We start from the raw sequence: 14,869 nt of genomic DNA, 5'->3' as shown, positions 1-14,869 counted from the left end.
ATTCTAATATGTGGTTTCGTGAGCGCTACTTTATATTGTTTTATTGAAACCTGTAAGCCAAACTTTGTTCATCGATATCCAGCAATACGTTGTGAATTGTCATTGATTTCACATCAGCAAATTTACATGGAAAGAAATTCTGCTATTTATGTACAGAGTCCGCACCTTAGCTCTGCATGTATGTGTAATGTCAAGATGAATGGTGCAGACAAGGTTGGTTAAAGGTCAGCTGAGTCAGCGGCAGCACCAGGTTTTCAGAAACAGAGCAGGCATCTATGAGAATAAATCAAACCTAATGTGAGGCCAAGAGCTGTAATTCAGGGTCAAGACGTCTCATGGGATCAAGGTCTAGTCAGGGGGCAAAAACAAAAACAAACAGAAAAGCTGGAAGAAACAAACACAGAGTCTGGAAGAAACCAGAAAAGAAAATAGGCACTATTCAAGGTATTGCTTTTAATCATTCTAGATATCCATACACTGACAGATAACTCTCCCATCCTAATTTCTATGGCAATCTCTGCAAACCTAATTTTCTAACCTTCTGGAGGCAAATCAGGTGCTCTGTTACCGAGGAACACGAGGGACCTCACACTGTCCTTTGGAGAGGCTATGGAACGCCGTGGTGCTTGGTAAATTTTATTATCAAAATAAGCTGTTTTCGGAATCGGACAAAGTACATTTTTACATCTAGATGGCAGAAAACACCTCTTGCCTTTGGATTTTAGGAGAGAAGTATATTCCCCATCTGCAAACCGCCCTGGGATCCTTGGATAAAGGACAGTACATAAATTTAATAAATCATCATCATTTGGGGACCAAAAGAAGAAACACTTTGGCAGAACCATCTTGGAAACCAGTATGGTGGAAAGATGGGATATACATTTTTTGGGGGAAAAACTCACATCCTTCAAGGTGAAGGATCTCCTTTGCATACAGCATGTATTGCTAGACAACCACCTGTAAGGCAGGGACTGTGGGCCCATGTTATATTGCCTGATGGTTACCTGCACTACCACTGGTACACAAATTGAGTAAACACGAGCAGCAGGTAGCTCTCATTAAAAATTGGCACCATATCTATCAAAATGCTTTCCTTCCTAAATGAGTACATTTGGGAGGAATGAGGTAGGTGCACTTATAAATGCTGGAATACTGGCCATCTGCCAGTCCAGGTAATTGCATTCTAACTAAACAAACATTTACCTTATGTTTTATATTAGAGATGTTGCTGTTAAAATGAATCATGCCGGGTAGCTGCAAAACTCTCCTTTAGAAAATGCTATACTCCAATACTTGATATGTGATCTCTCCAGGCAGAAATCAGTATTTTTCAGAATGTAAACTATGAAAGAACACCTAGAGAGGTATTGGAGGGAAGACAAATGCTTATGGATTGTCAAGATGCCGCAAGCAGTTACATTGTTAAAATAATAAAGGTTACATTGTTAAAATAAAGGTTAATTAAAGAAGAAAGAAATTGATTCAACCAAAGAAAGTACAATAAGAATGGGAACTGGGGGAGCACAGAAACCATGCACATCTTTAAGGTAAAATTCATAAACTCAGGAGTTCCCAGTCTGTAGAGTGTCCAAACCACTAGTGGTCCATTCAGGTGGTCTGTGGCATGTTTGTAAAAATGTAATTAAAAGTCATATAGCAGCGAACACAGTACATTACAATTGTTGTAAGGGGCAAAAATAAATAAATCATTAAGACCTTCAAGCAATTTTCAAGTGGCCCATGCAGGGGTGGAGTTTTGGAAGCACTGTTCTAAACCCACAACCAAATTGTCATGAGGTGGCCCTTTCCCTTCAGAGGTGGAAAACCTCTCCCTCCTTAGCCACCTGAACCTCCCCCGCCCTCTCCCAGCCAACTTTACTCAGCATGCAAGGAATTGCCACTAAATTAAAGTACCTTTGCTAGCCCTGACTTGCTAATGGACACAAAGTTGTGAGGGGACAAAGCAGAGATCTCACAGGGCAAGGACCTTGGGGAGCACACAGGGTCTCCTAGGGCCAGTGCTAAAAACCCCTTGAGGGGCCCTTGGGCAGGAGAGAGACCTGCTGAAGAATCATGGGTATTGTCAGAAGAGACAGAGCCACCCTCTGGCCCTCAAGAACACTGGTGTCACTAGGTCTGAGCTACGACATAGTACTGTACAGATCTGGACTAGTTGTACGACTCTGGAGAAGTGGACTTGTTGAGAGTCAGGGATCTCCTCAAGAGTAAGGAATCTCTCAAACACCTTTACCACCAGCAGCAACTGTAGTTGGGCTATGTTCTGAAAAGTCAAAGTACATCAGGTCTCCTATTTGAGTCTTCCAACTGCTGAGAACAACACAGGTTGCCCCTCCTTGCTGTGCTGCACCTTGACAGGATTCACTCTGGTGTTGAACTACCTTTGGCCTTCTGGCCTGGCCTTTGGGTACACTTTGCACCTTGACTGATTCCCTGTGCTTGACGAAGTTTGTTTGGACTGCACCATTAGGGCTACCATACGTCCAGAGTTTCCTAGACATAGCCAGGATTCGACTGTCAAAAAAAGCATCCAGGAAGAATTTTCATGAATCAGCTAAAATGTCTGGGGAAACCAAGGCGTATGGCAGCCCATATAAGAACTACTGTATTGGGTTTCAGTGGTTGTTGTTGTTGCAGATTTTTTTTATAAAAAAAAATAGCTTAATAACTTCATTTTGTGTCCGGATTTTCATTTTTTGAGATATGGCAACCCTATGCATCATCATGGCTTTCGTCTTGAGTGTCTTGGTAGGAGCCTTCTACTTCCCTGGAGAACACCTGCTGAAGCGTGAGAGCCACACACCAAACCACTAAATAAGAACAATAACAACTACTACGGTACTAAACTAAACTAAAAAAAATTAATTCATGGAGGTAGTGTCGAGCTCAAATCATCTTTAAAAACAACATGTGGTGTCAGCATCACACCAAATAGCTGCTATTTAGTGATTCTCCATCATGAAAATACATGGATAAGAACTTGATACATACCCAGCCTGCTTTGTTGGGGGCATGTATTGACTTCTACGGGCAAAACGAGGCCACATAAAAGTAACATCTGCCACCAAAGTCAAAAGATTGGCCCAGCGTGTTTCACAGTGAACCACCAATCGTGGTGTGCTATGCTCAGAAACCTCCCCCCCTTCCATTCTATGAAATTGTACAGGTCTTTACTTGCTACATAAAAGAAGCACCCATTTACATATGAGATAAAGACCTTTGAAACTGAATCTAAATTAGCTTCAGGGTTTACAAGCAAATTTATTTCCAAATGAACAACACACGTTTCACATCTCCTCCTAGTCCAATCCTGTCTTTCAGATTCATGTAACTACATGACAAGTCAGGAAAAGAAAGAAATAACCTTGCCAAGGGTTTGAAAGTCAAACTGTTCTATTATAGTCAACATATTGCACATCAGATGAGAACAGCAGAGCTTTAATTAAACAGAAACAAAGAGAGGGCAAGGTTACACAATTTGTTTTGCAATGCTTTTTTCCAAATGATTAGAAATTTCTGGCGAATGTGAGATTTTAAGTAGTTGGAAATTTCTTTTATATATCCGATAAATAGCTTTATTTTAGCAAAGGCTAAAATCAGGAGTTCATTTCTTGTGAATGTTATTGATGCAGGAAAGGAAACATTTTAAACTGAAATGTACTATAATTAAAAACCTAGGGATATAATATTTTTGAGAGCTTATATTAAATACTGTTTAAGTTTCAATGCTATAGATTGTTGTTGTTGTTGTTGTTGCTGCTGCTGCTACCGGTATTATTATTTTTATTACCCTGTCCAGGTTGCCCCAGCCACTCTGGGCGACTTCCAACATATATAAAAACACAATAAATCATTAAACATTAAAAAAACTTCCCTATACAGAGTTGCTTTCAGATATCTTCTAAAGGTTGTATAGTTACTTATCTCCTTGGCTCCGAGGTCGCATAACTCCATACCCTCCAACATTTCTCCAATGAAAATAGAGACATCCTAAGGAAAAGCAGGACATTCTGGGATCAAATCAGAAACTGGGATGGCTTCTGTAAATCCCGGACCGCCCCTGTAAAATAGGGGCATATGGAGAGTCTGCAATAGATAATGAAATATAATGTATTAAAACGTGATTCAAATTACAAAACATGGGATATTCAAAATGAGAGGAGGGCTCATTGAACCGTGTGGGACTTACTTCTAACTAGAGATGCATAGGATTGTACTGTAATTAAATATCCCTTAAGCAACATCCAGCATTTGAAAATGCCCAGAAGGAGACAGGTAAACACGTAATTCTGGTTGGGTCATTGTTGTTTATGGGGCAATGTGTGCTAAAATAGAGCAACTATATTTCAAATTCCATTTCAGCTGTTGTTTCTCAGGCCTTCTTTTTTTTTTAAAAAAAAAAAAGGTATAATTTAAGGAATATCAAGTCAACAGCGTTAGTCATCTCGGGTTTCTTTTCCTGTTGATGCTTGAATTTTAAGTCACAAAAAGGAAGGAAGAAATCTACATGTGGTTATGTTTGCCCAGAACCGTGAGATTATATGTACCTTTATATCTGCTATTTTGCACGCATATTGATACACAGTTTAAAATACATCCTTCACGGGCATGCATTTATATTCTGTAGTGCTTCTGATAACATGCTAACAACAGAAACGTTCCTTTAAACAAAACCTTCTGAATTTATCTACTTGCAAAACTGAACCAAGATTTGCTTTGATGTAAAGCTTTACTGGAACATGCAAAGTCAGACCAGCAACGTGTGGGCACAAGTTCTTTAATTTCAGTGAGTAATTTGGAAGTGGCTTTGTCTTAAATTAATTTATAAGGAGGTTAATAACATATGTTATGATAATCCTAAACTGCTAGAAGCACCTGCACTAAAGGCCAATGCACACCTGAGCCCAGAATGCCATCAGAGGATTTAACATAACTAAGAACACAGCATCTTAAAAAGCAGAGACATCACCTTGCCTACAAAGGTCCATATAGTTAAAGCTATGGTTTTCCCAGTAGTGATGTATGGAAGTGAGAGCTGGACCATAAAGAAGGCTGATCGCCAAAGAATTGATGCTTTCGAATTATGGTGCTGGAGGAGACTCTTGAGAGTCTCATGGATTGCAAGAAGATCAAACCTATCCATTCTGAAGGAAATCAGCCCTGAGTGCTCACTGGAAGGACAGATCGTGAAGCTGAGGCTCCAATAATTCGGCCACCTCATGAGAAGAGAAGAATCCTTGGAAAAGACCCTGATGTTGGGAAAGATTGAGGGCACTAGGAGAAGGGGACGACAGAGGACGAGATGGTTGGACAGTGTTCTCGAAGCTACGGACATGAGTTTGACCAAACTGCGGGAGGCAGTGCAAGACAAGAGTGCCTGGCGTGCTCTGGTCCATGGGGTCACGAAGAGTCGGACACGACTAAACGACTAAACAACAACAACAACAAAGAACACAGGAAGTGCCAGTGAATGGTACATTGGTTTTTTTAAAAAAACAAACATGTTTTTATTGATTTTCCAATATCATTCCAATACCATCCTCATTATAACAATACCAATTTTATCCAATCAATACAAAAGATCTTTAACTGATGATTATGGAAGCAGACTTCTTTCTGACTACAATAAGCACTTCAATGCATACAGAAGATCAAGAGCAGAACGTTGGCCAGGAAGAGAGTCATCTAGCCTGTTTTTAACTTTCTGCCCACACAAAAATGACTACTAAAGACTGAAATATTGGTATGGAGTCTAGTACACACATTCATACTACAAGTCTACATTTCAAGTTCAAATCTGAGCTCGACACACACATCTGATCTCAAGAGGAGAAAAATGCAACGCAATAGCCCTCTTCCTGCATTTAAAAGAATGTGTGTGACACGCACTGACTCTGTGCTGCCCCCCCCTCACTTTGCTCCTGATTTCCCAGTTTTTAGCAGGAAGGTCTGAAAGGGACTTCTGATCGCATTTCAAATACTTAATGGAAGCAGTGTAAGAAAAGAGGTGGCATAACTCGATCACATCTTCTGATTGGTGGTGCTGGGGTGTAGAAGAAATGAGATTAGCAGAGGCATTCTTCATCAACTAGGCTGGGAAGATAGAGGCTACAAATTCCAAATCAAGAACAAATGAAGCTACTTTTTTTTAAAAAAACAACAACAACCAAAGTTATCACGTATATTTCTGTGCTCATTTTTACAAAGGATTATCCCATACTTGCCCCAAATCAGTCTAAGCTTCCATGGTGAGAGAAGATAATTGCTTCCTTTGGGTAATATCCTTTCCAGCTATTGTGTTTTATGTTCTCCTAAGCAGACAGTGTTTTTGCTGATGTTATCATGATAGTCACACACTCAGTTATCCGACAATGGCATGCAGGTTAGCAATCTAATCACCAATCGAAAGGAAGCTATTGCAAAATGGAGATTTTAAAGAGAGATTTGTTCAGTTGGAGATAGCAGTTCTGAATGGTAGATGGCTTAAGATATCATATGACGATACATCATGAAGGAAAAATGACATGGCATCCAACAAGCAATGCACGATCTGAATGAATTCAAGTTGGGACAGTTACTGTTCGGTGTGCAACAAGACAAGATAAGATTCATGTCATGAAGAGTAAATGTCTAGTTATGATTAAGGGAACAGGAAGCACTTCAACATTCCTTTGAAATGCTTTTGAATTTAAACACTCCAAACGATCAAATTGCTTAAGTGTTTTTTTATGCCTGTATTTGTAATGGAGAATATTTTGAGAATGCTTCCATACACCTCTATAACACTGAAAAAGTTGTAAACAAGTCTAATCTATTAATTTCAAATTGTGTTATATAATTTTAAAATTCAAAGTTTCAGAGCAACTTGACTCCAGGGGACTTTGCAAGGTAAAAGAACAGATTGCTAGTCGGAAGTGACTTGACTCTGACTGGAAGGCATCATTGGTCTTATTCATCCTCTGTCTTAAAAACTCAGTATACTATACATGCATGCACAAGCTCCGATATGAGATAATCCCTGCCCTCCAGACAGAACAGCCATCTTAGGTCACAGAATAGTCTACTCAATTTCTCTAAATTGAAGTAAAAGTTCACTCAACCTGTGGTAGGCAGAAAGTAACGTATTAATGGAGATTTGGACCACATTCCTGCCTTGCTTCCCCTCCACCAAAATATATTTTTCTGTTTTTTTGTTTTGTTTTGTTTTGTTTTAAAAAAACAGCTTCCTTCCATGGAAACATTGCACTAGTCTACAGTGCTCTCAACAGTTAGATGTAGAGTTGCTGTTGGAGGATTTACATTTGGTTAAGAATAAAGAATCCTGCCATGTTTTCCTACCCAAATTAAGGCAATTAGGAGTACACCTTGGGATACCCAAGGCAGCTACAAGTTAACCACAGGACTAGTTGCTAGCCTTCTCTGTTCAAGCAAAATATCATTGAATTAGGTACATTCATACATACATGAGGTGTGTGTATGTGTGTTCTTTTGTGAGTTGGCCTGTGTTGGATTAGCATATTTCACATCAATCTATTTCTTAATCTTTACATTGCTTCATGCTTTTCTAGGTTATATACTAAGAAGATGCGGCATGGCTCCAAAGACTCACAGTAGCCAAGCCAATTATCCTTTGAGATTATAAAGCAGCCACTCCACTTGAGCACAGGATCTTCATTTTCATACTGCTTGCCATAGCTGTTTGTGCTGCCAGCAACCAGCACACTCTGCCCTGCTCCTAGAATTGCTGACAAGCCAGTATTTTTCAGTATGCTGTCTTATACCGAGAAGGACCATTGGTCCATGTAGCTCAGTATTGTCTACACTAATTGGCAGGGCCTCTCCAGGGTTTCGGGCTGGGAATGATTCCCAACCTGGAGATACCAAGGATTGAACCTGGGAACCAGCAAAGCAGATGCTGTAGCCCTGATCTCTGGTACAGCCCTTCCCCAGTAAAACCATGTTATATCAGGTAACCAGTGCAGGCAGTTTTGCCAGGATCTGATGATGGCTCATCAGATTCTCTGGCTCTATCCCAAACCCGGCAGATTCTTAGTTCTGCCCACACTGGCTTCATCTCTTGGCCCCACCCTGGAGCCAGTAATATAGGACTCAAACGTTGGTAGTCCTAACTGAGTCCAGATGGATTCTCTCTCTTTTAGCAGAAAAAAATATATTCCTAGTTGGCAGAAAGGGAGTGGAGTGGATCTAATTTCCAAATCATGAGTCACTTTGTCCAATCCTGACTTCAATGTTGGTTGGGAAGGGGCATGCCAGCTCATGATTCGGAGATGCATTAAGACAAGTGACAGATGCTGAGATGACTCAAATATAAAAAATAAGAACCCCAATTTATTTTTGAGAAGGAGTGGCTAACCTCCAGCTTTTCAGAAGTTGTTGGATTCCCATCCAACACAGGCAATGGTCTGGGAATATCTAGGATGGCAAAGGCTATCTTTTTGCCAATTTAGGGTATCATAATTTCTTCCCCACGTTATATCTGATCTACCCTTGCATTTTTTTCTAGCTATATAACTTTGTTCTGTAAAAAAAATAAAACAAAATTACAATTGTTCCTTTGAGAGGCACTTTAGGTGTAATATGTGTGAATTTGTGAATTTATATTACTTATTTATAGTTATTTTCACTCAACTCTTTACATCATAACAGAGTTCTGGTTTTCTAAGAATTTAAAATTCCAGCAATTTAAAATTCTAACCATAAAAGAATAAGGCATTCCTTAGAAGTGATTTTCTGCAAATACTAATGCACAATATGTGTAGGTGGATGTTCAAGAATTTCCCCACTCCCAATGGCCAATGCAAATTTTGAAAACTTCGTAAAGGTAAGGACATGTCCCTTGCTGTGCAACAGCTGAATTGCAGGCACTCAATAAGAATTCACTGTATAGTTAACCTGCAGTGCAAAAGTATACATGTCTTCCAATAAGGAAGTGTCTTTCCTCCCAGGTATGCAGAGACTAGGCTTCGGTTTAGGGTTGGCATTATGAGGAAGTAGTGTTCTTGTTACTTTAACAGCTGTGTGGTAGGCAGGTTAATCCTTTTCTAGTGTGGGAATACAAATATGGGAATACCATCACTTGTTCACATTCTGTCTGCAAGACATTATGTGTGTGGCCACTCCATCTTACAAAAAAACAAACATAATTTTGCATATGACAGAAAGCATGTGCATATTTTATGCATATTTGTGTTCTTTTTTGCAAGTGGGTCAGAGGGCCCAATCAACATATCACATACAGGCTTCAGGGAATCTGACCCCCCTCCATCACAGCGGGCTGCTAGTAATTGGAAAGACAATAAGCTCTTACCAAGGTATATTATTCAATATTCACAGAGAGAGACACAGGATGCCGTCTCTAGGATAATGGTTTTGCTCCAAGTAATCTTCTCCCTACTTCCTTTCTCAGTCATCAACAGCACCACCTCCCTTATGCTTACGGTGTCTGCTTAGGGACAATTGTCTCTGGGCTCTCTGCTCTCCTACTTTCATTGCTCACCGTGTTCTGGGAGAAGGGGGGCCTGGAATGCTCTCTAGTGATAAGGTGTTAGCCAGCTGTTCCTGCTCTGCTTCTCCCATTATTTCCCAGCTTTGCCCCTCTTCTATCTCTGAGCTGTGACCCTCTGCAAACCAGTGTTGTAAATCTATACTGCCCCTATACTATTCTTGGGAAGGTTCAGGAGAAGGGGGAGGCGGTCTCCACCATTCCTCCTCAGTCCAGTTCCTGATGCATACAGTGTACTGGGCCCAGAAAATCCTGTTAGCACACCTGGTAACAAGTATTACTTACACTATGTATTTATATTTATGTCCCAAGGCACTACTAAGCACTGTGTTTAATGACTCTGGGTGGTTTTTAGCTAATAAATCCCATCAGCAGAAGCCCTGTGCAAGAACTTCTGCTTGTGCAACAGGGATTTTCCCACAAAATTGGCTCGGGGTGTGTATGTCTGAAGAACCCCCAGAACAGAGGATTATACAAGCCAAAATGCTTGCCCTGGTGGAACCATCTCCTTAGTGTGATATTGAATTCCTCCCTCAGACCCCTTTCTTCTTTTAAATTCAAATAATCTGGATTCACTACTGTCTACTGTTAATATGAATCTATACAATGAGCCACTTGTGACTTGAAAAATTCAGCCTCAGTGGGAGCTTTTGCGAAACTTGACTCATTTATGTTTTCCCCTTTTCCTACTATTTTGTCCTTTTCTTCCTTGTTCCCTTCTGTTGTTGTATCCATTAAAATATTGCACAAGAAATGCCAAGTCTAATGTGCATCATGCTCTGGGAACATAGTTCTGAGGAACAGCTTTATTCTTTTGTGAAGGGTTTCATGTGACTTGACAAAGAACTCTCCTATCATCGAGGGAAATGTCAAGGATTTCCGCTAATGGAAAACCTGTTTATATGGCTTGCCTTTTTGTTTGCAATACTGACTTCCTGTTTATGTGGCTTTATGTGTCTTTCTGTTACACCGACTGGGTCAAAAAGATATAAGGGAAGCCTTTTCCAAGCCACTTTTCAGCTTCATACCTTCACCTGCAACACTGGTGTTTAATATGGGCCCTGACATCTTGCTTTTTGAACACCACTATTGACTTCCTGTTTGGTACTTAGCTTTCTATCACACCAGGCTATTACTCACTCTTCCCAGAGTGGCTGGGGCAAGGTATAAATAATAAATTATTATTATATTATAATGGCCCAACCACCACAGATATCTCTTTCACCAGCCATAATTGTCCTGCCACCAACATAAAATCTCTCATCTCTTTTGCCCAGTTTCCTCACTGGGAGTTCTTCTCCTAATTATTTTCTCCTGGGTCCTGCTTCTCAGTTTTCTCTCCCCCCCCCCCCGGGTTTAGGTCTCAATTTCTAATCATTAATACAAAACCAGTCTTGATGTTTTAAAATGTTACCGAGCTTCAGGAAATGGGGAGTCAAAATCTGGTATATGTAATAACTAGTAATAAAACAAGTAGAGAATAATTTGAGGATGGAATGGCTAGCACCATCTGTCAACTGGCCAAGCATAATATCCATTCCTCTAATATTTTGAGATATTTGTCCAATCCACTATGAAAGCCTAGAGGGACAATGTTTCAAGTACTTTGCAAAATCAGATATTTTACATCTAATGTATCTAATTCCTTGGAAGGAGTCCCAAGATTCACCCATTTTTTATTCAATGAATTTCATCACATTTCTTCCAGAAATAGCCTTGAATATCAAAATATATTAGTTGCCCTCCTTAATGTTAACACCCTTCAAAGAAGGATGACTCCCTCTTAGTCATCCCTTAGCTAAGTCATATACAGCTATAACTTTATCTTCTCTATTAGTCAAAAGTTCCAGTTCCTGGGTTGTTGTGACTCCCTTCGATTTGTCCATCCTTCCTGGCAGTATGATACTGCTTAACTGCAAACATTATCCCAAAAGAAAAGAATTCCACCCCCAAACACCCAATGCCTTCAGGATGTAGCACTTGTCCATGAAATAAACTGTAGCATTTATTTACAACCAGGGCACACAGATTCTTGCTATATAGTTACCGGTATGTATCACAAAATGTAACTACAAAGTGATTAAATCAAATAATCAGCCTGCAACTAGGTGTAATGGCTCAGTTCCTCCTTCATGTCTTGGACTTAAGGTATGAAGAAAAAGAATATGTGAAAAACAACACTTCCTAGGGCCACAATACTCTTTGTTCTTTTCATTCGCTACCAAACAGGTATATATTCCTCATAACAATGTTACCAAAGAACATTGAAGATCTTGAGAACATTGTTGTCCAAGATCTAGCTGATTAAGATCTTGTACAGGATAAACAGTGATGGAATATACACAGGATAACTGGATTCCAAGCAAGATGACCACTAAATGACGTACAGTACTGTACTTCTGTTCTTTGCTATTTTATATTCACAGCACACAAATGAACATCCCCAACCGTATGGTTTTCACTGCACGAAATTAAGTCTTCTCTCATAGAGAGATGCACATCCTTCCCTTCCCAAGCAATGCACATGTACATCTTCCACATTGTTATCCACACCTCATCTCAGTTCACACACACTCATTCATTTCTCATTACATTAGCACATCTACAGACCTTTCTTTCCATTCAGTTAAACATACAGATGCCTCAGCCGCGCTTCAATCACACACATACATCTGTGCCACAACATGTGGTGTAGCAGGACATCCTGAGGGCTTCTGCATTTTGTGGACCCTGTCAATTCAACATCCAGCATTTGGGAGAATCACATGGAAGACATGGCACAGCCCACAGAGATGGGTAGCATGGAAAACAGTATGCTTGGAGACATCTTAGCTATTGGTGGTCCTTGCCTTCCAAATGTTTGAAGATGAGGACTATTGCCACATCTCCCAAAGCCTGTCCAGCTCCCTCTGATAAACTCAACGTATTGTAGAAGAGACACTTTTCAAACGCTTATTTCTCACTTTCCCATACCGCACATTAGTGAGCTTTTCATAATACTATTGAGCAATAGGTGGCCTAAGTTTAAATAATGTATGGCTCTGTCCAATAATACAAAGAACAGCCATTTTAGCCCTTGGTGGCATGCTGTTACAATTACATTACAAAAACCAAGTATTCTCACAGCATTGAGACGTAGATTTGAAGCATGTTTAAAATTGTATCTTTGCCTCTCTGTATCTCTTGTGGCTCTTGAACCTTTGAATTTCCTTACAGTTTTATTATTAGACGCTCAGTCCTGAGCAAAGCAAATCCTGAGATGGCCTTTATGAAGTGTGTGGTCCTCAGCTGTGAAAACAGAAGTCTTAAGAGTCTCCTGCCCTCAAGTTCATTTTTCTCATTCATAAGCAGGAGATTTGACATATGCTTATTTGTTATGAAAGCGATATGAAATATACAGTAGATCCTTTTCAATCCTAGGCATGACCATTCAGAAGTAAGTCCTGTTGATTTCAATCGGACTTACTCTTGGGCTAAGTGGGTATAGGATTAGTTACAGGTTGGTAGCCGTGTTGGTCTGACGTAGTCGAAACAAAATAAAAAAATTCCTTCCAGCAGCACCTTAAAGACCAACTAAGTTTTTATTTTGGTATGAGCTTTCGTGTGCATGCACACTTCTTCAGATGAATGGGAGTTTTTAAACTAGCTGTAAAATAAACGCCAGCTTTCTGGTGCTACTGTTGGACTTTCCCAGTTTTAAAGAGTATGTGTCTGTTAAAATTACTCCACACAATTCAGAAGGCAGCATTGGCAGCTAATTTAGCAATCTGGCTAAGTACCAAGGGTATTTTTCCTCTGCCATTTGAAAACAAAATCTACAGCAGGATAGAAAGTCTGGTTCAAGTCCCCCTTTAAACATTCCAGACCCCAAGAAGAGCATTTTATTCTCTATTCTTTAGCCATAAATCTATTCCCATTTCTCGTTAAATATTTTAGGTGATTTTTTAAAAGCCAGAAAACTCTGAAGCGTTGTTAAAAAGGAATGGAAAAATGTATAAATAGTTTTCTTTGCTAACTGTTAAAATATGTTTGTTCCATGTGTCATCTCTGTTCTCTTGAAATGATGCCAGCTGAACTGGATTCATAGCTTTTAAAACAGTACAAATCAGAAGGGACAATAAGATTCCAGACACCGAGTAACCAATGAAATGTTTAAAACTATCTTGAGCCCACTGGAATATAATCTGTGCTGGACAGTACTCAAAGCAACAGATGGAGCAGGAGCTTTCCTACCATGGTTGACTTTCCAGCAGCCCAATCAGTCACATGATTTTTCTGCTTAGAGACACATGGGAGGGACCTCGTTGCCACAACTATACTTTTGGATTAGGAATGTCTGAGTGGTGTGGAGAGCTGATTGGCCAGAGAACAGGAGATTGGCAGAATTGCCTCTGTAAATTCAAGAAAGTACAAAATGTATGTGGGGCAGGAAAGAGTGTGGCTTTGAGACTTTGAGGAGGTTCCCCCCCCCCCCATTGCTTGACATTTTCAGTCCACTGTGTTCAGATATGAGCTGGTGACATTGCGAAACAGGGTTTCTCAAACTTGGGTTCCCAGCTGTTTTTTGACTACAATTCCCATCATCCCTGACCACTGGTCCTGCTAGCTAGGAATGATGGGAGTTGTAGTCAAAACACTACCGGAGACCCAAGTTTGGGAAACCCTGTTGTAAAACAATAAATATGAATCAAGTTGAGATGTTTGAGGTGTTTCAAAAAGTAATTTACTTTAAAAGATCAATATAACGGCTTTGATGCTACAGAAATATTTCCACTATGTGTTCATCTTGTTATATTAACAGGAGATATTAACAGTATTAGCTTAGTTCCTGCCTCCCCAGCTCCATAGTCATTCTCACTCTTCTGGAGACAGGAATGTAACAGATGAACTGCATACAAACAGGTTGCTGGCTATGTTGATAAATACTAATCACAAAATACTGAGCTAAGAAGAAACAACAGATCGAAAAGGACAGGATAAAAAAGGCAAATATGAGAGATTAAGATAACAAGCTTAATATGAGAGTGAATATAACTCACATGTTCATCCTTCCTCTTAATATTTCTGTGAGAACATAGGAAACAATCCAAACATAAAGCAAAATGTCATAGGTAAGTGATTTAGACAGCAAGAATTTACAAACTTCATTTAAAACTAATTGGTTTTTCTCTAGCATCCACTACACTGAGACAAATACTGCTGACCAGAAATGAAGTTTCACAATTTACAGATGAATTAGAAATTGACAAATCACTGGGTTTAGATGACACCAACCCAAGAGTTCTAAAAATGTGAAATGGGTCATATTCAAACATAAAGAGGTAGAGT

General features: G+C 39.8%; 1 protein-coding gene across 1 annotated transcript in view; it reads right to left on the bottom strand.

Annotated features, from left to right (window-relative positions):
- Positions 1-2,716: 2,716 nt before the first annotated feature.
- PDHX (pyruvate dehydrogenase complex component X) overlaps positions 2,717-14,869 on the bottom strand; it is a 99,250-nt gene continuing 87,097 nt past the window's right edge. The window contains exon 11 of the mRNA XM_035116442.3: positions 2,717-4,104. Coding sequence (XP_034972333.1) covers positions 4,035-4,104 — 70 coding nt within the window. The 3' untranslated portion in view covers positions 2,717-4,034. The remainder of the gene's footprint in view (positions 4,105-14,869) is intronic.

This window comes from Zootoca vivipara, chromosome 1 (genome assembly GCF_965207765.1).
Source record: "Zootoca vivipara chromosome 1, rZooViv2.hap1.1, whole genome shotgun sequence".
NCBI classification, from domain to species: Eukaryota; Metazoa; Chordata; class Lepidosauria; order Squamata; family Lacertidae; genus Zootoca; species Zootoca vivipara.
This window is presented reverse-complemented; position numbering and strand designations above follow the sequence as displayed.